Consider the following 27,412-nt stretch of genomic DNA (forward strand, 5'->3'; position numbering starts at 1 on the left):
ATTCTGGTTGAACTCCTGTCCCATAGCCATGGCCTGTAAGAACATTTTACTCCAAACGTTAAGCCACCAAACACTGGCCTTGTTACGATGAGCCTAAAAAGCTACCTCAATTTATGTAATACTAAACCACCTTTTTCTCCTTAGTATTATTATTATTGACATATGTAATATCTACATATGTAGGATGTAGGTTTTCCTGTACCTGCTTTTCCATGCACAGCAGGCAGTCCTTGGCCAAGACATGGAGAAGAGACCAAAGAGATGTTAGTTTAGTTATTGTGAATAAATATGACAATATGATGATTTCCCTCCCACTCTACCTCCAACACCCCTCCTCTTACCTGCATACTCTGGTTGTACACCGGCCCCATGGCCATAACCTGTGGAGACATTTGATTCCAAACTTTACACCACCAAACAATGACAGACTTAGAATAAATAAACTGTTTTCCTGGTCAAGATCTTCTATGGCCCTGATTGAGATTTGTTTTAACATAATAACATTTACATCCATACAGCATTGTAATATTACAAAACACTTTATGAGAATAATTGAAATCAAAAATGAAAAGAAGATTTTGGGGTGTTGTACCGTTGGCCGGCGCCCCTCCAAACGACGGGTAACCATAGTGACCAGCCCCAGGGTACGCCCCGAACCCTGAGTCACAAACACACCCTCAGTCACATAACCAATACTAGCCTCACTTGATTCATGGTACACCATCACTAACCTAGCTTCACTTGTCTCATGTTACCCCAACACTAAACTAGCTTCACTTGATTCGTCACAGTGAAGCTAGTTTACACAGTGAATTGGTTTGGTTTGTAATAAAATTAACAAACAGAAAGAAAACACTTCACCTGGCTGTTGTTGACCGTAAGGAGAACCAAAACCTGAGGAAGGGAGGGGGAGAAAGATCATTATGCATTTAAAAATAAATCTTGTTTTTGCCATTAATTATGGATTCATAAATCTTTTAAGAGCTCTAAAAGGTTGTGTTCATGAAGTGGCCTGGGGTATGCTGTAATATGATTCGCTATCTGATCAGAGGCTTCCAAGGCTTGGTTAATCCAATGATGTACATGCTCTACATGCATGTATATACATTTGTGTACCTGCTCCATGTCCTGGTACATTGTATCCTCCTTTTCCAGCACCATAACCTGTTGAAGTTACATTACATTAACCTTCTTAACGTCTTATACATATTAAATACTATAACACTATAACACTGTCACCAGATCATTCTCATGTAGAAAACGCATGAGTGGGTTGTTAGTCTTTGGAGAGCAGGTGTGTCTACCTGGTTTGGATGCTTTAGCCCCACCTCCATTAGGATAAGCCCCTCCCCCATTAGGATAAGCCCCTCCTCCATTAGGATAAGCACCTCCTCCATTAGGGTAAGGCCCTGCAGTGCGTCCTGTCCAATCAGAACACCTCCATCATCAGCAGGTTATCTAGCATCAGTGCCCTCTATGGGTTAAACTATGTAGGTGCAAGATTTAAATATAGATTCAAATAGATTACCGTTTGGTTTGCCTCCAAATTTGTTCAGGAAAGCAGCTCCTGCGCCATAACCTTTTCAGCACAAACCAAAGGTTAAGACATTCAATATATATATATATATATATATATATATATATATATATACATACATAAATACATACACACACACACACACACACACACACAGGAACTAAAAGCAGTCACTATGTTTGTATTCCAGAGGATGATTGTGAAGACTTCACACTGGTGGTTTGTGAACATCTTTAGTACTAAAGGATTGTGGGTAATGTAGTCTTCAGGGTGGTTGTCTTACCTTTCTGGTTGGTACCAGAGGGCCCCAGTTCTGCTCCATAATCTGAAACGACAAGCGCTAAAAGTTCAACTAGCAACCCTTGTGTTCTGAAGCCTTGGATTTAGCCTGGTCGCCTTACTAGCTCTCCTGGGAGTTAGAAGTAAGTAAAAAGATAAATAAACTGTCTACCAGGTCTGGGGATCTTCATCCACTGGCCCCCTGCTGTGGAGAGTCCACAGTCTGAAAGACGTGTTCAAATGTTCAGCCAACATACACATCTTAAGGTTGATCTTCATGTAGTTAGTGATTGGCGACATCATGGATAGCTGTGGGATGGATGTGATGAGAGGTTTGTTATGGTTAGAGGTTCCAGGCATCACCTGGTTTGGCAGCTTTAGACCCCTCCACACTGATGGAAGCCCCGGCACTCTTCTCTGAGGGTCACAAAGATAGACAGGGCCAGGGGTCAGAGGTCAAACACCATCGAGTCACATCTTCTCGGTTCATAGCTAGGATGGTGTTCCTACGGGTGTGATCTCAGAAATCAGATCCACGCTCGGCGAGTCAGACAGGACAGCAGACACCACTGAGAAATACACCAACACAGTGATTAAAACTTCACAAATCAAGGTGGCGAGGGCTAGAGGTCAGAGTGATCAGCAGGTGAACGATGCTGAAATAAACATCTAAAACATCTGACGCAACAGCATGCAAGTGGATACAGCTGTGAGAAGTCTGAGGTTCGAACAGCTTGGATTCACTCTGTCGTTTAACTGTACCAAGATCTGACAATTATATTTAACAAAACACTGCCTCAATATTGTGATTATATATAATTCTATGTATTAACTACAGTAGTAGTAGAGTAACTACACACTAGATTAGACTTGTTTGCCCAGTTTACTGGGATCAATAGGATCTATACGAAAACAATAGACAACTTCAGCAGCATAGACTACATGACTGCCAAGAACTGTTGAGGAACTATATAAGAAACAAATCTGCTCAGAGTGAATCCTTGCAAGTAAACGCTATCTCACAGACATAACAGGCACATAAGAGTGCCAACAGACAGCAACTCGTGGTGAAAAACACACAGCAGGTTTGACCCCGAGACGAGAACCCAGCATGTCTCCACCAGCTTGCACCACAAACGGACAACGTGCAAAGACAAACACACGTGCAACGACGCACACGGACCAGGTTTATTAGCGATCTCAACCAGAGACCCCTCGCCGGGCGTCGGTAGCTGGTGCTGGATGACTGCCCTCTCTGGCACCAACTCCTGGCCGATGTCCCCTTTAGTGGTCGCCACGGCTTCGGGTACCGGTGCGAGACCGTCGACCCCCTCAGGGGCCAGCAGGCCGGTGAGCGCGGGACCAGGGAGGAGGGCCGTCTCTGGGGCGTTCTGCTCGGGCAGTTCGCTGCCCGTCAAATACCCTGGGGGTCAAAACGCAGGTCAATCCCCCCAAGTCCTCAACACTGTTGACTCACTAGGTAAGAGCTGGAGGGTGCATGCTTCAAAATCAGATGTCCGGATCCTTCAGCAGGAGAGAACTCACACATTAGTGGATACAAGTCAGTATTGGAGGGATTTCACCACATATTCCTGGAGCATTTCATTGGGTGACATGCAGATGGACTCATGCCGGTTCTACGACTGCATGCAGCGTCACTGGTCCAGATGGAGAACATACACCAGAACACCCCGAGCCGGACCAGAGCCCACTGGAGGCGTTGTGGATATAAATGGCCGCTAGGGGCCCGTTCCCCTGCCAGAGGCCCCAGGATTGCTTGTAGAAAGTGGTCATACCGTTAAACAACACAGCATACTTGAGCCAATCATTTTGAATAAAGGCCGTTCTCTTGGAATTGTAATTCGGAAGTCCAATAAAGATTTGGGTCACTAACATTAAAGTAATGAAACATTTACTGAAATTAAACCGCTTTTAAAAGGCCCTCATCTACCCTTTGGTGTCATAATTGTGAGTGTCCAGAAAGGGAGTATCATTCAAACCCATCTCAGGTGCTACTGAGGGTTACGTCCCATGACTTCACAAAACACAACATGCCTGGTTGATTAGTTCTCAATCCATGCTAAGGAACAGTTGGTTCATTTTCTATAATGGGTTCCCTCATGTCACAACGTGTTTATGATCTTTGTTAAACTATAGGGCTGAAGTCAAATAACACGGCAAAGCATGCATGTTTGACAAGTCTCAGGGGTCTTTTAAGGGAAACAATTATTTGATGAAGCATGAGAGAGAGTTGCCAGTGTTTGGTTTTGTTAGGGATTTTGATTGATGAAGAACATGACAGAAGAACTCTAGATTTAAAAACGCTATGGCAATCTATGTTGTGACGTCATTACGCGACACACAATTTTGCGGGATCTGGGGAAGTTTACCCATTTGAGGAGTGGACTGCGGTCCCTGAGGAACCTCAGGTCCAGACTCTGTTACTCCTGGCCGGGGGGTGGCCTCTAGCAGAACATCAGTCACACCTTCTTCAGGGTTCTGGGTCACGTTCGGGTCTTGGGTTGGTTCTGGTTCTTGTTCTGCTGGTTTGGGCTCTGGTGTAATGTCTGGTTCTGGTGAGAAGCTGTGTGACTGGAGCTGCGTCGGAGGCATCTCCTGGGGCTTCCCGTGCGTGTCCACCAGAGGGAACCCGCCCAGGGACTCATGGATGTGGTCTGGTGAGGCCCCGCTCTCACCCTTGTTGTTAGATACCTTCTGCTGATCAGCAGTCTGAGTTCCCGATTGGCCCTTCCCCATTTGAATTCCCCTATCGTAGTCTGGGAATATAGCACACATACCATCTACCACAACCTCTGAAGTACATAGATAAGTGGTTGCTGTGGATAAAGAGCTGGGTACTATAGATAACTAGGTGGTTGCTATAGATAGAGGTGGTTGCTATAGATACAGAGGTGGTTGCTATAGATACAGAGGTGGTTGCTAAAATGTCATAGGTGGTTGCTATGGATACAGAAGTGGTTGCTAAATTGACATAGTTGGTTGATATGGATACAGAGGTGGTTGCTAAATGTACATAGCTGGTTGCTACAGATACAGAGGGTTTTAGCTGACCACATGGAAAGATGGGCAGTAAATATCAGCAGGATGAGCTAACTTTAGCAATGTTTCTCTGCGCTTCACAGCGGGTCCACCAACCCCTACGAACCACCAGTTATTCCCCAATCAGCTAACCCAAGCATACCATGACCAGATTTACATCCCATCAAACACAGAACTTCATCAACGTGAGATCCTCCACAGCAGGGCGGTAGGAAGGATTTCTGTTAAGTTTATGTTTCCATTCGGTATTAAAGAACAACGATATGTGCTTACCACCGTTGACCCCTTTGACTGCAGAGCCAGGCCCGTCAGCTCCAGCGCTGGGCCCCAGAGCTGCAGCGCTAGGGGAGACAGCTCCAGCATCAGGCCCGCCATAGCCTGAGAGGAAACAGACAAGGAATGCTACGGTCCACATCCTGTAAGTCCATGCAATGGAGGAAAAATTGGGTCCCTTTATAGGGACTCACCCTTCTGCTTAGCGCCATATCCGTTCGCAGGACCCCCTGCTGCTTCTGCCGCGGTGGTGTCGTAACCTTGAGGATAAAAGGAGCGTTTGATAGCAGGAAGATGTTGGTAACCACTGGTGACAGGAGTGTCATTTTACAGGCTTCCAACATGTCATTAGCTTTAGCATTAGTTAAACTGTTAGATTCAGCATAGGCAGAAGCTTTACCATTGGCTCTGAATGTAATATTAGATGACAACAAATGTAGCTTTAGCACCTTCGATGAGAGACCCCCTTACTGCAGTTATGTGTAAGACAGTCAAATCCAAGAGAACAAAAATCCCTGAACATGGTTTCACAATACAACACTGTTTTTAATGCTACCTTTGATAGATATTGGTTTTGAGTTGAAATGTGTGCAGTCTGAAAAATGAGTCAAGTGAGGAGTCTCAAGTTCTTTACCATTTGGTTGGGCTCCGTATCCGTTTGGAACACCAGAATAAACTACAGGACACAGAAAAAAACGGTCAAGTCATCTTCCATTATAGTCATCCATCTACCTCTCATCAGTGAGTATATGGTGGGTGCTACGCTCCAGGCTTACCTGCTTTATCTGCTGCCGGGCTGGGGTTCCCACGTCCTGGGAGGAACCCAGCTAACACACCTTGAATCAACCAAGCATCATAATAGCATCAACCTAAGATCACACTAGGATCCACCTTGCACAGTATTAGCGTTAAACCAGCATTGACCTAGCATTATAATAGCCTCAACCTTGCACCATTCTAGCATCATATAAGCATTTACATAGCATTACACTAGCATTGTTGTTCTGGTCTTCACCTTTGGCCTGGCCTTGGTTTCCCTTGGCGACACCGGCTCCAGCACCGTAACCTAGTGATGAGATGAAGGAACAGGAAGTACAATGTTGTTTTGTGACGACCAGAAACTAAATAACTACTTTATAGGCCTCGCTATAGTGTTGTATGCATGTTGTGTATGATCAACAGGTTGCTATAATACTTTGCATGTCTTTGCCATTTCTACCAACCGTTTCCTTGTCCATTAGCCAAGCCAGCCTGTGCACCATAACCTGAAATACAAAGTATTATGTTTACATGTGTGTGTGTGTGTGTGTGTGTGTGTGTGTGTGTGTGTGTGTGTGTGGGGGGAGGGGGGGGATTTCAATTTGAGATCATATTTGTTAATCTACAAACCGTTTCCTTTGGTTCCTTGTCCATTAGCTGGTCCTGCTTGGGTACCATAACCTGAAATATAGATTATGAAATGGTTGGTTACGTGTGTGTGTGTGTGTGTGTGTGTGTGTGTGTGTGTGTGTGTGTGTGTGTGTGTGTGTGTGTGTGTGTGTGTGTGTGTGTGTGTATTGATGAGGTTGAGATCATATTTCTTAATCTACAAACCATTTCCTTTGGTTCCTTGTCCATTAGCTGTTCCTGCTTGGGCACCATAACCTGGAATATAGATTATGACATGGTTACATGACGTGTGTGTGTGTGTGTATTTGAGATCATATTTATTAATCTACAAACCGTTTCCTTTGGTTGCTTGTCCGTTAGTTGGTCCTGCATGCACACCATAACCTGAAATTCATATGTGTTTTATTAATTTATTACAGCATGTATTCATATACAGATCTACAGCTGTCTTGGTCAAACAGAATAAAATTTGGTCCCTAGACGGAATAATCACATCTATGTATGACACAGTATCATGTTTTGAATAGAAGACTAGCTGTTAATAACATAACATTGAACATAAGGCATCTGTTCAAAGGGTATCATTAGATCGTAAACTAGTAGTTACCATTGAACCGGGCTCCATAGCCGTTAGGCACAGCAGCAGCTGGCTGGTAGCCTGCAGTAGGTCAAGAGTATTGAACATTTGGTATTGAGAAAAGTGAACATCAAATATAGTAGGATACCATTCTTTTCATGATCATATTTATTATTTCAGATGGAGGGAAACTTATTTACCGTTTGATTTGGCACCTTGACCGTTCTGAGACCCATAACCAGCTGGAACAAACAGGAAAACAGCTTCATCACCATGTCATCAAGGAAACTATTTCAAGAGTAGCACATCAGTCTTCCAAACAACACGGAATTGAGGATGAACCATCTCCAGGCCATTTCGGAAGTATAGGAGCATTGGAATATCATTTTTTGTATTTTTTTGGTAATTGTAAATTATTTGGCATTATGGCCATGGAAACTGCCACAGCCACATAGTAAAACTTGGTAGTTCATAAGCAAGTTCATGTGGTGGTTAATAGGTAAGGTCAGATGATAGTTAATAGGTTAGTTGGATAGCTCATGTGGTGGTATATATAGTTAGTTTAGTTTAGTTTAGTTTCTCCACCTGGCTTTGGCCCCTTCATCCCTCCTGGGGGGAACCCAGCTCCTAGCGCTGAACCGGCCCTTTGGTACCCAGCAGTCTTTGCAGGACCTGGAGAAACACCGCAAACATACAGGTCAGCCACTAGAACACACTATACAACTAGGACACATGATTAAACAACTAGAACACTATAGAACAAATTAAAAATAAAGTAACTGGAATATACTAAAGAACAATCAAGAACTATACAATCCTATAGAATACCTTGGATATATAGAAATAGAACACACATCATCTCATAGAAGATATAATCGTGTTAACCTGAGGGAATCCTTCCCCAGTTGAGACTTACCTCTGCTGGGCTGAGCTCCATAACCTCCTGGAGAGACAAGGGATCACATGGTTAGAGCATAGATTGTCCCCACATCAACATCTCACCTGACAAGACCCTCACCTGTCATGGGGTTCCCAGCCAGCTGTGGGCCCTGGTGGACACCAAGGCCCTGACCTGCTCCTATAACAGAAGTACAAAGAGTCCTCACTTGTTATACCTGGTGGTACACACCTGGTGGTTCAGCTACCAATACTTTGGGCAGAATGTGCTATTGTCAGATACCTCATATTGCAGTCATATACAAATGTTTCTATAAAGTCTCAATAAACTCAATGTCATGGGTAGAGGAGTGATAAAGGGTGAGGCAGATGAGGCGAAGGAAGAGGAGGGGTGAGGAATACGAGGGTGAGGAAGAGGGTGTGTACCATAGGTTGGTTGTCCGTTCCCCTTCATTGGTTTACCGGTGGCTCCGAGGTGAGCTAGAAAACACAAAACGCAATCACGAACCCAGCTCTGTACACGGCATATATATGTTCTGTCGGACGTCTGCATTTAAACAAACCGTTTCCTCCGTTAGCCTGTCCAGCATGGGCGCCATAACCTGAAATACACATTATTTAATGTTACTGATAATTTCACGTGCAGGTTTTGGGAGATAAGTTAGTATTTCATGTTAAGTTACTCAGACCACCACCTAAGAGGAAAATGCTTTCACATCATTGATTCATTGCGCGCGTGTGCGTGCGTGCGTGCGAGGTACATGTAACATACCGTTGCCTTTGGCTGCTTTCCCATTAGCTTGACCTGCATGTGCACCATAACCTGTAGCATACATTGTGTTGAACATGTTGTGAACGTGCATGTGGGTGTGTCTGTATATTCATACATTATAATATTGATTTATTCATGTACAAACCGTTTCCTTTCGTTCCCTGTCCATTAGCTGGTCCAGCGTGGGCCCCGTAACCTGAAACGTTTGTGTTAATACAGGTTTATATGTGTTACATTTACGTGAGTGAGTGAGTGAGTGAGTGAGTGAGTGAGTGAGTGAGTGAGTGAGTGAGTGAGTGAGTGAGTGTGTGTGCTCATATTTATTAATCTATAAACCATATCCTTTGGTTCCTTGTCCATTAGCTGATCCTGCATGTGCACCATAACCTGAAATTAATTTCAGAGTGAGTGAGTGAGTGAGTGAGTGAGTGAGTGAGTGAGTGAGTGAGTGAGTGAGTGAGTGAGTGAGTGAGTGAGTGTCCTTTACAAACCATTTCCTTTGGTTGCCTGTCCGTTGCCTTGTCCTGCCTGAGCACCATAACCTGAAATATAATTTAATGTTAAATTACATGCATCAAAGGCAATAACATGCTATCTTGAATGTTACACGCATGTTATATATTAATGTAATACACATTTATTAATACCGTTTCCCTTGTTTGCTTGTCCATTGCCTTGTGCTGCGTGTGCACCATAACCTGAAATATAGATTCATGTTAATTTACATGCACGTAAGGCAGTAACATGTTATACATTAATGTAACAAGCATGTATGTTATATACCGTTTCCTTTGGTGGCTTGTCCATTATTTGTTCCTGCGTGTGCACCATAACCTTAAATATAGATTAATGTTAAATTGCATGCATACATGTATGCAAGTATGTTTTAGGTATATGTATTTAACATAAATGTATGTATATTAAATGTAATATACCATTTCCTTTGGTTCCCTGTCCATTATTCGGTCCTGGGTGAGCACCGTAACCTGAAATATAGGTTAATCTCAAATGACATACGAGCATTGTGATAAAATGTTGTATATTAATGTAACAAGCATGTATGTAATACCGTTTCCTTTAGTTGCTTGTCCATTATTTGGTCCAGTTCGTGCACCGTAACCTGAAATATAGATTCATGTTCAATTACATGTATGCATGGCAATAACATGTTATATATATTTAACACACATGTTAAATATTCATGTAAAACGCATGTTATAAATGAATGTAACACATATGTATTAATACCGTTTCCCTTGGTTGCCTGTCCATTGCCTTGTCCTGCCTGAGCACCATAACCTGAAATATAGATTCATGTTAAATAACATGCATGCATGTATCGAGGTAACATATGTTATGAGTATGTATTTAACATGCTTGTATGCATATCATAGATAATACAGCATTTCCTTTGTTTGCCTGTCCATTATATTATATATTATTACATTATATTAATGTAACACGCATGTTATATATGAATGTATATGAATGTATGTAATACCATTTCCTTTCGTTGCCTGTCCATTATTTGTTCCTGAGTGTGCACCATAACCTGAAATATAGGTTCATGTTAATTTACATGCAAGCATGGCAATAACATGTTGTATATGAATGTAACACGCATGTATTAATACCGTTTCCTTTGGTTGCTTGTCCGTTGCCTTGTCCTGCGTGTGCACCATAACCTGAAATATAGATTCATGTTAAATTACATGCATGCATGTATCGTGTTATGTATGCATTTGACATGCATGTATGCATATTAAAAGTAATATACCATTTCCTTTAGTTGCCTGCCCATTGTGTGGTCCTTGCTGAGCACCATAACCTGAAATATAGGCTCATGTTAAAATACATACATTCATGTATCAAAGTAACTTGTTCTATGAGTACATGAATTTAACATGCATGTATGTATATTAAAAGTAATATACCGTTTCCTTTGGTTGCTTGTCCATTATTTGGTCCTGCGTGCGCAGCGTAACCTGAAATAAAGGTTTGTGTTAAATCACATGTATGCATGTATCGAAGTTTGTTGTGAGTTTATGTATTCAACATGCATGTATGTATATTAAATGTAATATACCGTTTCCTTTGGTTCCCTGTCCGTTCGCCTGTCCCGCGTGAGCACCGTAACCTGAAACATAAACTTATATTAAACATGGTGTCGCCAACATGCATGGATGAACGTGCTGAACACATATGTAACCTGTATGTTACGTTGCATGTCAAATGTCTTCATGAACGTTGCATGTAATCTACAAGCCGCTTCTTTTGGTTCCCTGGGCGTGAGCTTATTATTTTTTTTTCATCTACATTAATTTATAATATAAAATGATCCTGTTACCGTTTCCGTTCATGGCCTGTCTGCTTGAAGGTCCAAATTGAGCCCCATATCCTGAAAACATTCCAACGTTAAACAGTGTGTGTGTGTGTGTGTGTGTGTGTGTGTGTGTGTGTGTGTGTGTGTGTGTGTGTGTGTGTGTGTGTGTGTGTGTGTGTGTGTGTGTAAGAGAGATATTATAATGTATTTAACAAACCGTTTCCTTTAGTTCCCTGTCCATATGGTTTTCCTGCATGGGCACCATTACCTGAAATATATCGATATTTTAACCCAACTTAGAACATATGTCTGCTATATGTGAATGTTCTGCAAACATTAATGCACTGTTTAATTTGGATTACTGTTGTCCTGATGACTTCTATTAAGAGTTATTAACTAGTCCACCCGCCATTAGACTGGGGACCAGCGAAAGCAGCACCACCTACAGGCCGAACACAGATCATACAGTATCAAAAGACATTCCATGTCGATAGAGTTGATCCTTTGTGTTGATTATGGTTGTACCATAGAAATAGTGAATCAAGATGATATATTGCGTTAAATAATAACTGATATGATAAATGGCAATTCACCAACCTGCCCATTTGATTGGCTCCCTTCCCTGTCCGTTCTGAGCCCCTGAAGGCCCGCCCACACCTGGAAGCACATTAATATTACATATAGTTTACATTTAAAGATCAACTACAAATCTAGCCACATTCTCTTCACCTGTGGCCACACTGAGGCCAACCCTGATCAATGCATTATTTATGTATGACTAATTGAATTGGTCAAAATAGTCCAAACTGTTGTAGTTTGACTTTGAAACTACACAAGTTTGAAACGTTTAATTCACCTTTAGAAGGCATCAACATTCTTCCGATGCCGCGGCCATTTTGAACTTCCATTCCTAAAATGGAGGAGAGGAGCAAGATGAGATGGATAGAGTATAGCAGGAACAGGTGTATGATCTGGTGTGACGCGGTCTGGACATAATATATACGCCGTTAACAGGTCAGGACATACCATTTGTTGGAGCTCTTTGTCCGTTGGGTACTCCATAAGTAGAGCCATAACCTTGAACAAAGAAAAACATTAGCTCTTAGCCTCCCTATCTGTTATTGTGACAGTATGTATTATTGTCATAATAATGTCATAATCATGTTGTATTAACATGTAACAAAACGGTGTATTGACATCCAACAGTTTGTTGTATTGAAATGTAATAATTATGTTGTATTGTATTGACATGTAAGTTTTTCATATGAACTGATTTACCCGCAGCGTATCCGTTGGGAACCCCACCAGCAGGTCCATATCCTAAGAAAATACGGAATGCCGTTTACCAGGTAACTTTATGCCAGACGTTAATATCAAATAAGTTAGTTAAGTAATAGTCAAGTTAACCTGAATGGGAAAGAGGCTTGTTAAGGTAAGTGATAGTTAAGGTAAGTTAAGTGATCTTTTAACCAAGTTAAGTTATGGTTCATTTAAGTAATAGTTCAGCTGAATAAGGAGGCTGTTCGAAGCGCCCCTCACAGTCACATGTCAGGTTTAGCCACCTTAGATCACCATGGAAACGCAGATATGCGCTGTATTTTCACGAGATCACACGAACTCCTGGGGAAAACGGAAAGAGGCTACCTCTCTTAAAAGACGCAGATCCAGCCACCGGGCAAACCTGACATGATTGTTTGAAATTTGGCAGACAAACACCAGTCCATCTCTCTTCTTCCCCGTCTCCCTCTCTCTCCCTGCCTCCAACTCTTCCTATCACCGTCGCTCATACTCAGCCTGTTCTGAATTTAAATGTTTACTTCATGACCTGCCATGTTACTTAAAATATAAAGAAAAAAATACACAAAGCCATTTTTGTTAATATTTTTAAACCATTGGTTCAAGTCTTAATTTTCTTTTTAGCCAAATCCTGCAGTGGAGGCCTAAACTCTTCATCCTTCAGTTGTAAGAACTAAGCGGCTACGAGCTAACTCCGGAGACAACGTCGCCAAACGTGGAGGTCGTCTCACCTCTCATCTGCACCTCCTGCAGGAACAGCAGGAACACCGCCGTCCGCATCACCTGGCCCGTCGCCTGGGAAACCCCCCGATATAACCCCATCGCCTTGAATACGCTGCAGTACAAGCCCAGCCAGAGAGATGGGAAAGGAGACAGAGAGAGGACAGTAGGAGGGTGCCTAGGACCCTAGGGGCCTCATATACCCTCCGTCTCTCGCAGGAACCCCCCTTCTGGCTCTGCAGCTCCTCCTCCCTTGGTCATCAGTGGGTTCCCGTTTACACGGCGAACAACTCTCCACTTAAAGTGCACACAGACAGAGTAACTGATGGGGCCCCTGCACAGGGGCCCTAACCTTGTCAACAAAGTGCTTGTATACTTAGCACTGACCCGTCACACATTAGCAGGGCTATAGGGGTTCTAAATTGGGTTTAAAAGACTGCAGATGACTGCCATCCATCCAAATAACCAACTCAACACACCAACAAACTGGACAACGGCAAGATACCAGAAGAAGCAATCCGTCAGACACCCTGTGGTGAGACAGGAGGCCAAAATACCTTCTGTGGACATACATCATTCCAGAGCAAACACTTCCTTAAAATGATTTTGTTTGACTATCAGAAGCTGTATGATGTGCAGTTTATGGAGATCCAGTGATAGCCTGAACAAAGGTCTAGCCATGCAGCTATAAGCTGGTAGACCCAACGATTGAGTTGGGATTGCCTCATCCATAAACCTCTTCACTGAGGGTCTTGGTCCGATCTTGGGGGTCGAGGAGAACCTTAACCCTGTATGGACACATCTATACTTCAGAGCTCTGCCACTTCTGAGAAAAGATGACGTTATGGATCAGTCGAAGAGAGACAAGCTTCTTGTGTGTTTTAAAGAAGAGAAGAAACGAGGGAAGATCTCTCGCCTCCCGACCGGATTCCTCAGCTCACTGCCAAATCCTCATCCGGGGGTCAGAGAGTGGTGGTGGGATCCAGCTGTCCAGACCCCTCACACACTTGGATGTCTCCCCACCAAGCCATCTTTACCATGTTCCAGAATAAACCTAGATCACATGTCTATAAGCATTTGTTTAGTTTGTTGAACCCACATAGTATAAGTTTTAAATTACACCTTGTTGATAAGTTCCCACACTTAAACTTATTGGAGTTACAGATTCATGCATTTGATAATGGTGGGTGCTTTTTAGATTCATTTCAAATCTTTAGTGACTGGTTGTAGTTGGAGACAGTGTTGAGCTGTGACATTGCAAGTTTTGGTTTTTATGTTTGACAAGGAGATGCTGAGCCTTTTAAGGGCTGTTGACACATAAACGAGATGTGTGGAAACATGGCAGACAGTTTTCATGACAGCTATGGTCACATCTGACCACGTCTTGCCAAGCCATACCATCTTCAAGAACTGCATAGAATGAGTCTTCAAAATGGTTTGAGAAAATAAAATTCCTAAAATGTTTCTTTTTTTTTTACAGAATTTTATTTATCTTGCAAGTGCTCTATAGTGCATTTTAAATAATTTCCGTTTCCAACTTAAATAATAGTAGACAACTGAGATATTTAAACATGAGGAATACAGTGCAATGTGCGCTATTCCACATGTACATACATACCTTCACTTTGTTTTACAAAATCAAATAAAACAACATTTTGCACAGCCTCTCCTGACGTGCCAGAAGGTAGCATTTAGCATTTCTACAATGAACAGATATGTTGCTGTACAATCATAAATAACTATACAATCCCAAGAATCCGAGCTACAGCACGTTAAACTCAGTTTACAAATGATAACGTAGAGTATGGCCAAAACCCTTTTGACCCCAAAACGTTAAGGTCCTCAAGGTGCCTTCTCAGAAACTATTGGATCACAGTTCGCAGAATGAACTAGCAGAGCCCATTAGCTCCCACTAGAGGTCAAGCTAACAAAGCTGACGTCAAGCAGCACCTATAAAAATAAACCTGGTTTAACACACGTCAACCTGGCATGCTAAGTAAACATAATCGTGGGTGTTTCAAGGGGGAGAACATAAAAAACAAGATAAAGGAAATAAAATGGAAACGGCGTGAGGGAAAGGTGAGGGACAGGGGAATAAATACAGTCGTTATTTACAGTAGATATGCACGGAGAATCCAGTCCAACACGTTGGTGAACTTCTACCATTGTGTTGACAATCTGCTGAAGAGAATAACTTCTAGAGCTCCTCCCTCTCACGACGGAAGAGCCAACCCTGACGCAGATCTAGAACAAAATTAAACACTTGTCAAAATGCAAATTTGCCAAATTACAGCACCGAAAGTAAAGGCCAAATTATGCTTCGGCATCCGCCACCTTTTGACGCACAGACATCGTGCTTTCCCTGCAATGACACACCAGGGACGTATGAACCGCTTGGTCTTCCCCTGCTACGTTTAACAGTTGGTTCATGATCGATTAAATGAGGGTCACTATACCTTTATTCATAAGACACCTCAGAAACAGCATAAAGATCAATCAGTGACTTATTTTTAAACGATCCTCAGAATCTGACTCAGAACCATCAACGCTTGCAGCAGTGTAGAGACAGACGCCAAATCTATGGTGAACATGTGGAGCAGAGACATAATTAGGCAGGAACAGTGGACCCAGATTGCATAAAAGAGCTTGGTTGACGACAGAGCAGGACTTACTCCATGTTGCTCTTGAGCTGGTGGACGGTGCGTTTATCCAGGTATCGGCAGAACAGCGTGAGGAGGTTTGAGGGGAGGAGCAGGGGCTCCACCAGGGTGCATTGGGACAGCTCGCCCGCCACCTGGAAGATCGTGTCCGTCCTGGAACATTTAGAGAGACATGAGCAACCCTGATCACATAGGCCCAGGTGAGCAAGTGTTGGTGACCGTTTAGTACCATACCAGGTCTCGAAGTCTCCGATGCTGGGATCCAAGGGGATCCCAGAGGAAAGCAACCTCTCCCCTTGGGACAGGAGGGCATAGAGCAGGGACAGACCAAACTGGGAAGACACAACATCACAAACTGACCCTCCATGTTTTAAACTCTGGACCTCTATGACCCTCAACAATAGACTAGCGTCAAACTAGAGGTTGTGTCAGAATTCAGACAATTTAAATCTTCCAGCAACATTTCCTTGTATTAAACCCAGGGCCGCACCTTGTTCTGGCAGGTCTGCAGGAGGCCCCCAGGACCCTCCGGGGTCTCCCCGACGGACGTCAGGTTCTTCAGGATGACTATAAGCTGGCTGAAGGTCAGCATTGAGATCACAGTCCTCAGGGAGGGGTACAGCACAGGGAGAACCTGGGGGAGAACAAACCCACCACACGTACAGACTGATGAGCGTGGCAACACACAGCTGAGGAAGGTTGCAGGCTCTTTAGAAAAGCCAGATAGAGGTTGTCATTATAAGGTTAACAGAGGTGAACGTTCATCCATCAAGGGTCAAACTAAAGAAGCTTGTAAACGCAAAAGTGGCATTTCCCTTCTCTACTCGTGCACCATGACAAGAAACAGGACCAGCAGTTGGTCTTCTGTAGATCACGTCTCAGGTGGCCTATAGAATACGTCTGTGTGATGGCTCGTCTACCTCATCTGTGTCCCTGCTCATCAGCGTGGGGATGTGAGAGGTCACCACGGTCAGGATCCTCAGGCCGGCGGCGTGGTCCAGGAACGGAAGCAGACGCGAGATCAGCTTTTTCCCCTTGTTGAACATGAGACACGACAGGAACTCCACACCCGTCTCTCTGCCACAAAACAATAGGGTTCTTCATGCAAGAGCAGTACAGATAGCATGCCTGCCCATTCAGATCCCTCTTCTGTGCTCCTTCGAGGTCTCTTCCCTCTGTGTTTGTGACCACTACTCCCACCATTGGTTCCAAACACCTTGTGAAGGGCTAACTATAGCAGGAAGGAACTCACAGGGCATCGTAGTGCTGCAGCTGAGACAAGATGGTCTGAACCTTTTGCCGAGTCTTCTCCTTCACCTTTTTGTCCTCCGCCTCAGCCAATACCTTGCCCTTCATCCTGTCTTCCTCCTCCACTTCAAGCAGAACCACAAAGAGCTGCAGAGCAGAGGAACCACAAAGAGCAGAACATAGCCATGACAGGCGTGATCCACTGAGACGAAGTACTCAACCAGGACGCCGCGTTACCTTCTCCATCTGCATTAGGACCTCCAGTTGCTGTGTTTTCACGTCTTTGGGTTCCTGTTTGATATAAATGAATAAGACTAGGAAGGCAGAGTAAGTAGTAAAATGTATTTCACCTTTGTTTCTGCTTTCATTATACATCTTCCAATTCAGCAGCTATTGCCCTCCTTACAGTCCCTGAAGGGAGGGTTCCCTCATCTGTGTTCCTTCTCAAAGTTTCCTGCCTCTTGGTGCAAGTTTTTTTTCCCTTTAAGCCCTTTAGAAGGGTTAGGGGGCATTGTATAATCTTGGCCCGGAAACCCTTTGCGATTAACTGATTAAGGGCTGTGCTATTGAAGTGGTCGTCCAGGGTTCTTACCTCATGTGATCCATGGGTTGGGTTGGCGTTCACGGCACCGATGGCCCGGCGAGGGGAGAAGCATGTGGAAACCGCCACCTGGCCAAGAGAGCCCTCTATGTGGACCACTGTCAGAACCAGAACCAGACGTACAAACTGTTTGTGCATGTTCAAGGCGATAGAAGTGAACAGTTGGGTTCGGCAGCTTAAGGGCCGATTATGGTCCAACGTTCACGCAACGGGGTTACGGACCCGTTACGTCCTTGCGGACCCTCCTTGCGTACACCGCAAGAGCCCTACGTGCGCCTCCCAAAAATTGTAACCTTCCGTCGAGGCGATGCAGCAGCAAGGGCTGTGATTGGTCTGCTCACTAAAACCCAAAGCAGAACCAAAACAGGTTCAGGACTGCGTCAAAGCGTCTGCGTGGTCCTTCGTTGCGTGACCATAATCAGCCCTTTAAACTAACCAATGGTACATCATTAAGCAAAGGAAAAATGTATGAAGGACAAAAACGCTTCATGCCAAGAACGTAGCAGCAACTTGCTACGGCCCCTGCACCCTTCAATAACGCCTATCTACACTGAAATACTTTTAAATTGGTTATACAAAACTATTGGTATAACCTCAATGGTGAGGAATCTTTCAAATGGAGGATGACCTGGTGTGTAGGGTTCAGTCTTAGTGATATGGGGCGTGACGAGTTTAGGAGGATGACCTGGTGTGTAGGGTTCAGTCTTAGTGATGTAGGGCGTGAAGAGTTTAGGAGGGTCCCTCTTGCTCCGCATTCCCAGCTCCTCCTCCACCAGCTTAGCCTCCATCCGCCGGTAATATTCCTACAAAGTAACAAATATTACCACCACCCAGCCAGCCCATCCTCACCACCAGAGAGTGGCCATTCCCACCCAAAGAGAGACGAGAATGGTAGTCCCCACCTGGTAGTAGTAGTCCTCCAGGTTAGGGTTCTCCGTCTGCAGCTGGATCATCTGTAGCCTGGTGATCCACTCCTTCTCCTTCTCAGTCATCAGCTGGCAGTAGGGGTCCCAGCTCTCTGCCTTCCTAAGCGACGAGCCATCACCCAGACCCATGAGATTAGATCACCACCAACACCCCGGAGCATTCCCCTCATAGACCCAGAGGTCAGACCCACCTCTCTGCTGTCCGCTTCTGGCCGAGGAGTCTCTTGTGTTGGGGGTGGAGCTGGGTGACGGGCCCAGGGTACCTGGGTAGGAGACTGTCAATATGAAGCCCTGCTAGGAAACCCATACAAATAGGCCATCTTGTTTTTAAAAACCCACCAGCCTTCAAAATGTGGGACACCTACAGTCTGATGCATTCAATACACAGTCAATATCAAACTTCAGGAGTAACATCTGGCCTAATGGGGTGTTGCAGACATTTTCTGATTGACTGATAGTATTTAAAAAGAGTGACTCCAACAGGCAGCATTTTTATCAGCGCTGGGCTTTAGTGCTCAATCTACCACTGACTGATAAAACTACAACCTAACCTGATAGGCTGCACAGGAGTGGACGAAGGGCTGTAGAAGGGGGAGGGGCCTGGGGAGTTGGCACCAAAGCGAAGATGCATCATCTTTGGGGTCTGAGGCTGAAACGGGTAACATTAGAACACATGGATCAAGACAAACCAATGACCATGATAGCCAAGCAACAAGACGTGAGAAGTATTTGGCACTGGAATGTACCAGTCTGTAGGTGGGCTTCAGTGATGCTTACCTGGCTGTATTGTGGGGAGGCCATCTGTCTTGGTTGGACCAGGGAACCAGGGGTCATGGAACTGTTCATCTGAGAGACCCCCATCAGGGGAGTTTTAAATAAACACTCTCTTGTAATACAAACTATGCTTATAATTACCCTGTCAAAACCGCACACAATGAATGTTGTACAATATAAAAGTACAAAAAGAAACAATGACAAGCGGATCAGGAGTATGATTAGGGTCAACAGACATTGAACTGAACACTTGACTAGTCCTGCATTGAATGGATCTGTATAAATAATCTATCTGAACGAGGTGGACGTACCCAGTTCTTGACGAGAGGGGACGGGCCAGGTGGCGGGCGATGGGAGAAGAGCCTATTTGAGCCTTGTCCCCTGGGCAGAGTACTCCGGGCTCTGAACCCCGAGGAGGGGTATGGAGAGTGCAGGATCGGAGGCGACCCACGGTGACCTCTGCTCCCATGGCCGTCGATCACACAGACGATAGCGTTGTCCTGCACACGAGCACATGACCGAACAGTGTATATCAACTGGGAATAAGGCCCAATTACTTCAAGGCTTAGGGGGTTCCATTCTTCATCTAGCTGAACTGGAAAGAGCATGGTACTACGACTGTGAGGGATAGAGGTTCATTCTAAATCTTCGTAGTGATGATTGGCCCAATGAACACAGATCTGATCCAAGATGATATAATGAATTAACCTCTAGTATGGATCCAGTCATTCTGTTTTTCCTGCAGGACGGCCCCATCCACTGAAACAAACACATCAGTTAAAAACATCTCAAAAAGTACTTTCAAAGTTATAGTAATGCAGCATCATATTCTGTTAAATAATGATGCAGAATGGTGCATCTTCTTTACAATTCTTGTATGCTGTTTCAGTATAGACTAAGCCAGTTTCCCCTCTACTGTAGACAAACAGGAGGAGAAAACTCACGCCCGCCCTCTCCATCGTGGCCCAGGGCAGAGGGGCTCCGCAGTCCACTATAGCACTGTCAAACGTCTGAAACAGAACAGAGCAGTACTCGCACACAGTGGCCAACCAAGGTTATGGATGGATACCAAAGTACCGTACCTTAGAATGCGGATGGTTTAGTTTTGTTTTTATTTTAGCTTTAGTTTTTTCTAGAAACAAAAACAAGTGAAGATCAAAACATATTCTACATACAATGATTGAGCACACAGATTAAAGCTATGGCAAGTCACCTTCAACGTCAAGAAATTCACTCATTGGTTTGAAAGTTTAGGAAAAAGGTCAATTTGCAGCCAATGAGGATAATTATTTTTCCAACGCATGGAAATAATCCAACATGTTTGTTTATTTACCTGTACTGACGCATGTATGTGACCTAACGTGTACGCGACGTGAGCAGATCTGAGCAGAGTTTTGTGTCTTGGCAGTGTAGACGGAAATGCTACGGCGGAGCGTATTCAAGTTTTCCACTCTGGAGGGTGGTTTCAGATTTTTGTGTTTTTAAGCCCCAAAAACGCTGTCACCGTCTAAATGAAAAGGCACTTCCGATAAAATATTTTGTCGTTTTTACCCGCAAGCGTCCTCGCGTAAACGGGGCCTTAGCCTCCACTGGACTATACACATTCACTAACAGACAGGCAGAGTGGCGGGAGGCTGCCGGATGGTTTAGTTTTGAGTAAAAAAATAATGACATAAGATAACACTTAACTAGTGATCCTGAGAGCAAACGATGGATCACTGGATGGATACATTTTCCCTAAATTTCCTATACCGTGTACACAAGAAGCATCAGCAGCCTATACTTGGTATCGAATCTAAAAGGGATATCAGTGGCATTGCTGATCAATAGCCAGGATTGGGGGGGGGGGGGGGTTCTGATCACCTTGATGCTGGGCCGCCCCTCCACCGTCCGGACCACTGCTGGGTCCTCAAACATCTGGGCTCTGATCCTGCCCCCCCGCAACCCATATCCTCTTCCTCCACCCCCACCTCTGCTGCTCCGCTGCCCTTGTGGGCCGAGGGGAACCAGCTGCTCCTTCTGTCTGGGAGGGGGGGAGGGAGGGGGGGAGGGAGGGGGGGACACTCTCGGGGTAGGAGGGACGATTGGTGGCCGGGGAGGAACGATGACGTTGCTCCCCTTCTGCTCCACATCCAGATCTAGGTGGAAGAAGACGGAGCCTGCTCATGGATTCTGTTATGGATATTAATGGATTCATAAGCCATCATTCATCACCCCACCAGCACCTCAGACATTTGCTTGAACACACCTTGTTGAGGGCTGATAATGTGCCAACAAGGGGGTGAAATCACACGCATGAACATGGACTTACTAATCAAAATGGACCTATCAACAGGTCAATAGAGAAGGGTCCCCTTCCCCCAGTGCATGACTGTGGTTCCTCACCCATGCCAAACGTCTCCTCGTTGTAGAAGTCGATGTCTTCGTCCTCTTCAGCCATGGCCTGGAGACCGCAGTCCATCTTTTCCTCCTCCCAGGCACCTCCGCTGTCGGGCCACGATCCCCCCTCCCCCTTCTCCTTGGGAACCGCCGACGGACACTGGGCCCCCAGAGACAGACACAAGACAACAGTTCAGGACTGAGCAGTTTGAGGCCTGCTCCTTGTTGAGCTAATCTGAGGACAAAGACCTGCTCCTGGTTGACAGACTCCCGCAGACCCACCCACCCACCCACCCACCCACAGACAGCCACACTGCAATCCCTTTTAATGTTGAAGTTAACATTCTGTACGTAAAATACAATTCTTTGGCGCTAAAGCCAAAGACAATGTGCACAAGAGTCAAACAACATCTTCCATTGCTTTGGGTATATAAAGACACACAATAATCACTGTTCAATAGCGTAATCTGTGGGCCAATGCAACGGATTCAGAACCTTGGAGTTCCCGTCCATAAATAGTTGTGAGTCTTGACCCATTATGAGTAGATTAGTAATAATGAAAGTAGTAGAAATGAAAGAAAGTTACCATTTATCCGTTATTGGAGTAATCGAAGGGTGCATTATCCATTAAACAATGGGAGACAACACTTCAAAACACTATCTCCTCGTAATTCCAGACAATGGAGGCCATGTTTTGCTGGTTTCGTTGTCACCTGAATAAACTTGCCAGCTGTGTAGTCCATTACGACTCGTGCGTGATTAACACACGGCAAGCTCTACATTCCAAGTATACATCAATTAATCGCGATGTTTAGAACAAAATACGGAGAGACTTTGGATAGGATCTAGTCCAACCTCCTTGACGTTTGGTAAATGCGGGGCGCATGGCATGGGAGAACCACCACACAATTAAGTCAATTTAGGAGACCGCACGCCTTCTGACTTTACACTTTTAAGGCAATACGAATATTATTTGTAGTTATTAAACAATACGAATTTAAACCCGCTGTCATGCAGAGCCTTCAGGCTATGCGAGTCCTAATTGATTGACATAACGAAGTAAATATTGATCAAACAGATGCCTAATTAAACCGCATGCGAACAAGCCCACAAGCGCGCGCGGAACGTCGTCTGTGTGAAGCACATCAATGATTTGACTTGGTAATTGATTTAGGAAACTATTACTTACCCGCTGTTCTGAGTCACTCATGGTGTGTGTTCGTGTGTGTGTGTGTGTTGGGAACGTTACTGACTTGATACTCGTGTGTCGCTCTGACTCCAGTTACCTGTCTCACGGACACCTGTTGACGCGCTCATCAGCCTATTTAAATGAGCACGCAGGTGCACAGCTGCGCGAACGCGACAAGATGACGCATAGACAGCAACAGACCATATTTAATTTCGTGGAATCGGTTTATTTTTTGGTATAATAAAAATGCATAGAAAAAAGTGACAAAATAATACAATAAAACAGCTTTGGCACATCATCGTAGCGAGTACATAAAAGTGGTTTAAGCGGTAGACGTCCTTTATAAAAGCCATAGCGGTGACAATATAATACTATTGGTAATGTAAAGTGGAAATAGTATAGGAAGTCTCTTTCATTTAAACAATTATTTTTAACTCTCAATTAAGATTTTATATTTCACTCTTCAGGGTTCATATGACCCTTTTATGCAAGACAGCTCCATGGTCAATATTAAATTTGATTATGTACAAAATGTAAACAAATTACAGACAACAATTAGAAACTTCAATCGCTCATCAATTAAAAGCATTTAAGGGAAGCACCGACACCACTTTATGACCAAGACCAGAACCAGTCTAGAGATGTTCACCCTGGATAGAAGAAATGGTCATTTTGTCTCAATATAAAACAGTTTACATTGTATGAGGTGGATCTGAGTATTTGGGGAATTCTCTGGTACAAAAGTAATCTTCCAGCCGGAAGTGTCGGACCACCAGTATCAGCATCGGTGCTTGGTGTCAACATCCCGGTATCTGGCAGTCCTTGGACGAACACGCCACAGGCCCCTGTCCTGCACGACAAACAGAAAGACTAACATAATGACGGCAAGTCTGTTTCTCAATCAGACTAATGGCGTACAGAATGCAGACAGAATGACAGACGAGTGGACCAACAGCGAGGTCGTCGGACGCCTCTCCCCTCCTCCTTTCCTCCCCTCCTCAACCTCCTTCTCATCCGAAGAGCTTGATGAAGCAGGGGTGGCAGTAGGGCTTGTTCTCCTGCTCCTTGAAGCAGCCCTTGCTCAGGGGCTTGAGGCAGAAGTGGCAGACCAGGTGGTGGGGGTGGAACTTGGCCCCCATGGCGGTGACGCAGCGACCCAGGATGGGCTGCTGGCAGGCCTGGCAGAGGCTGCCCCGGCTCTGGTGGTAGTGGGCCTCGCACAGCGGCTGGCCCTCGTGCTCGAAGAAACTCCCATTCACGAAGGGGCTGTAGCACTCCTGGAGGGGAGGGGAGGGCCAGACGATCAGCATATCAAACAGATATACAGGTAGTGCAGTCAAATACACAGCCAGTGAAACCTAAACACATCTCAGGTATACAGGTAGTGCAGTCAAATACGCAGCCAGTGAAACCTAAACACATCTCAGGTATACAGGTAGTGCAGTCAAATACACAGCCAGTGAAACCTAAACACATCTCAGATATACAGGTAGTGCAGTCAAACACACAGCCAGTGAAACCTAAACACATCTCAGGTATAAAGGTAGTGCAGTCAAACACACAGCCAGTGAAACCTAAACACATCTCAGGTATACAGGTAGTGCAGTCAAACACACAGCCAGTGAAACCTAAACACATCTCAGGTATACAGGTAGTGCAGTCAAACACACAGCCAGTGAAACCTAAACACACATCTGATGTGCCAAAACGCACATCCACACACCTGACACACACATACATAGCTAGACATACCTCAGATACACCTGAAATTACGTACACATATCAAATACACTCACACCTCAAACAACCGAAAACACCTAAGCACACACTCTACAACATAAAAGGCCAAGCACACACAGCTCAAAGAAAGCTAGACATTTACATTTCTACTCAATGTACCCAAACATACCTCAAGCACAGGTATGTTTGGGTACATTGACACACCTCAACTCATATACACACACACACACACACCCAAAGAGATGTAATGTTGGTGTGGGACGTTGCATGATTATATTGGGATGGCAGTATTTTTTATCAAAAGAAAAAATCACATTGTCTGTGATATAGATAAGGCCTGACAGTCTTGATGAGGAAGAGAAAGATTAGCTATTCCTCACCCGACAGACGAAGCACTGCGGATGCCAGAGGGAGTTCAGAGCTGAGATGTAGTTCTCCAGTATTGGTTGAGTGCAGCCTTGACAACGGGAGGCGAAGAGGTTCAAAAAGCATTGCTGGCAATACTGCTGGCCCTCGCGGTCATGGAAACCTAGACGACAGCACAGGAAGGTTTGAATCTCTGATTCCTCTGATGTTTAACTCAGTAGTCTGGTCTTTGGGTAATTTAATTCATTAGTCTCTGGTACCTTTGATATTTTAACTCACTAGTCTGGTTCACTTGAGGTTGTTACTAACTACTACTGCTACTTTATCCCCTACTACCTCAGTGTTACACAACAAATAAATAGATGTGTATTAAATAATCCCAATTAGTTGAATACACTGTAGTCAGCTAGTCTTCCTGGGGTCCACACATGATGCATAAGACGTAAAAAACATAAGTACAGTATATTTCTAGTTTAATGTTCATAATTCATAATAGTTTGTGTGTGAGCATGTGCAGGTGTGGTCGTGTGTGTGTGTGTGTGTTTGTGTGTGTGTGTGTGTGTGTGTGTGTGTGTGTGTGTGTGTGTGTGTGTGTGTGTGTGTGTGTGTGTGTGCGTGTGGGTTACCTTCATCTCCAAAGGCTCTGCTACATTTGACACAGCAGAAACATTCCGGGTGCCAGTTTTTATCCAACGCCGTCACCATTTTCTACAAGGAATACAATCACAAACCAATCTATTCATTTAACTTATAGATATTTAGAATATATCATGTACATCACGCACGTAAACACACACACTCAAGCACAACCGCACACACACACACACACACACACACACACACTCGCTTGTTCTCACGTTGAGGATGGGCTTGCTGCAGTGGGCGCAGTGGGGGGAGAACAGCGTGAAGTAGTCCGATTCGCAGTATGGACGGCCGTCCTTCTCAAAGAAGTTCCGGCTGCCGAGCTCAGCCTCGCACTCGCTGCACACAAAGTGTTCAGGGTGCCACACCTTCCCCAGGGCTGTCACCACCTGGGGAGAGAAGAGGAAGATACTAACTATAGATATAACTACACAACCAGACACACAACCACCTTCCCCAGGGCAGTCAGCACCTGGGGAGAGAAGAGGAAGATACTAACTATAGATATAACTACACAACTAGACACACAACCACCTTCCCAAGGGCTGTCACCACCTGGGGAGAGACGATATATCAATATATATATCTATAAATAATGATTTACTAAACATATATCATATTATATACATATATTAGATAACATCCTCCAACACCTAGCTAACAACGAGACAGACAACTAATTAACTACATAACCAGACAGACAATCACCCTCCCCAGGTTACAACCTAGAGAGAAGATAACAGTGATAAACTATGTATAAGCCACCAGACAAACACCCCTGCACAAACAGCTACACAACTGGGCACACAATTGGAGAGCAGCGAGTTTGTTAGGGCCAATTAACTTATTACTGTTTATTTAGCATTTGAAAGACACTTTTATCCCAAGCGAAATGCTGAATTCATTCATTAAGTAACAGGTAGTGGTTATGGGGCTTTTTGCTCAAGGATGCCCTAAGTTGGGCTGTGGCCATTGGGGTTCTAAAACCCAAAACCTTTCGGCTAGAAGTCCAACACCCTAACTGGCTCAGCTATACGCTCAGACTCCAACGCAAACCTCAGCTAAACCTGGAGCCAAACATTCATGGAGACCTCACCTGGCCCACTACAGGCTTCTGACAGGCGCAGCAGTTTCCCTTAGAGGAGGTCTGGACCCCCTGCCTGGTCAGGTCTGACTGGAGGAGCCCCAGCATGCTGTCCAATGAGCCGCCAGACGAGGCCTGTGGGGGCGGGGCTGGCTGCTGAGGGACTGCCACAGCTTGAGTGACGGGTAAGACTGGCTAATAGGTGACAGGGATAGATGGTGTCCACATGATTATTGGCATTGATGTGATTGATATCATGGGTGTATGGTCTGCTGTGTGCTGTGTGTTGTGTGTCACAGATTGGGGCGGGTTAAATAATGTGGTTGGCATGTTGAACGTAGTGTGCAGCATGTTAAAGCCTGAAATGTGAATGGTTTTGTGTGTAGTGCGTTGAAGTGAGTGTAGCATGTAATGTGTTGCATGTAGCCTGTAGCCTAGACTGTAGCACATAGCGTGTGTTGAACGTAGTTTGTAGCTTGTAGAGTGTAGCCTGTAGCCTCTAGCCTGTAGATTGTGTGGACCATATAGCCCATAGTGAGAACCTTATATCTCTTTGGGTGTAGCATGTAGCATGTAGCTTGTAGCATGTAGCGTGTCTCTGGACTCACGGTGCTATGGACTCTGAAGTCGGAGAGAGAAGCCATCAGTTTGTCCAACTCAAGAGTAGCCGAGGTGGCGGA

The 27,412-nt window shown here is 44.7% G+C and overlaps 2 protein-coding genes across 2 annotated transcripts in view; both read right to left on the reverse strand.

Annotated features, from left to right (window-relative positions):
• Nucleotides 1–15,336: 15,336 nt before the first annotated feature.
• On the reverse strand, nucleotides 15,337–22,921 carry patl2 (PAT1 homolog 2; the record flags this gene model as incomplete). The annotated part of the gene is given in 20 exon segments (XM_079756802.1): nucleotides 15,337–15,367; nucleotides 15,796–15,936; nucleotides 16,018–16,115; nucleotides 16,274–16,417; nucleotides 16,704–16,860; nucleotides 17,036–17,178; nucleotides 17,269–17,322; nucleotides 17,624–17,730; nucleotides 18,318–18,435; nucleotides 18,535–18,658; nucleotides 18,750–18,821; nucleotides 19,110–19,207; nucleotides 19,305–19,331; nucleotides 19,333–19,404; nucleotides 19,644–19,832; nucleotides 20,041–20,091; nucleotides 20,277–20,342; nucleotides 21,196–21,470; nucleotides 21,718–21,871; nucleotides 22,901–22,921. Coding segments are annotated over 20 exon segments (2,142 nt in total).
• A 223-nt stretch (nucleotides 22,922–23,144) lies between these two features.
• LOC307090578 (transforming growth factor beta-1-induced transcript 1 protein-like) overlaps nucleotides 23,145–27,412 on the reverse strand; it is a 9,774-nt gene continuing 5,506 nt past the window's right edge. The window contains exons 6-11 of the mRNA XM_079757303.1: nucleotides 27,341–27,412; nucleotides 26,745–26,927; nucleotides 25,864–26,037; nucleotides 25,633–25,714; nucleotides 25,021–25,169; nucleotides 23,145–24,177 (exon numbers count right to left, since the gene is read on the reverse strand). The exon at nucleotides 27,341–27,412 is cut by the window's right edge and continues 13 nt beyond it. Of these exons, the coding sequence (XP_079613429.1) occupies nucleotides 23,911–24,177; nucleotides 25,021–25,169; nucleotides 25,633–25,714; nucleotides 25,864–26,037; nucleotides 26,745–26,927; nucleotides 27,341–27,412 (927 nt within the window). The 3' untranslated portion in view covers nucleotides 23,145–23,910. The remainder of the gene's footprint in view (nucleotides 24,178–25,020; nucleotides 25,170–25,632; nucleotides 25,715–25,863; nucleotides 26,038–26,744; nucleotides 26,928–27,340) is intronic.

Source organism: Pollachius pollachius (assembly GCF_949987615.1).
Source record: "Pollachius pollachius genome assembly, chromosome: 19".
Taxonomy (NCBI): domain Eukaryota; kingdom Metazoa; phylum Chordata; class Actinopteri; order Gadiformes; family Gadidae; genus Pollachius; species Pollachius pollachius.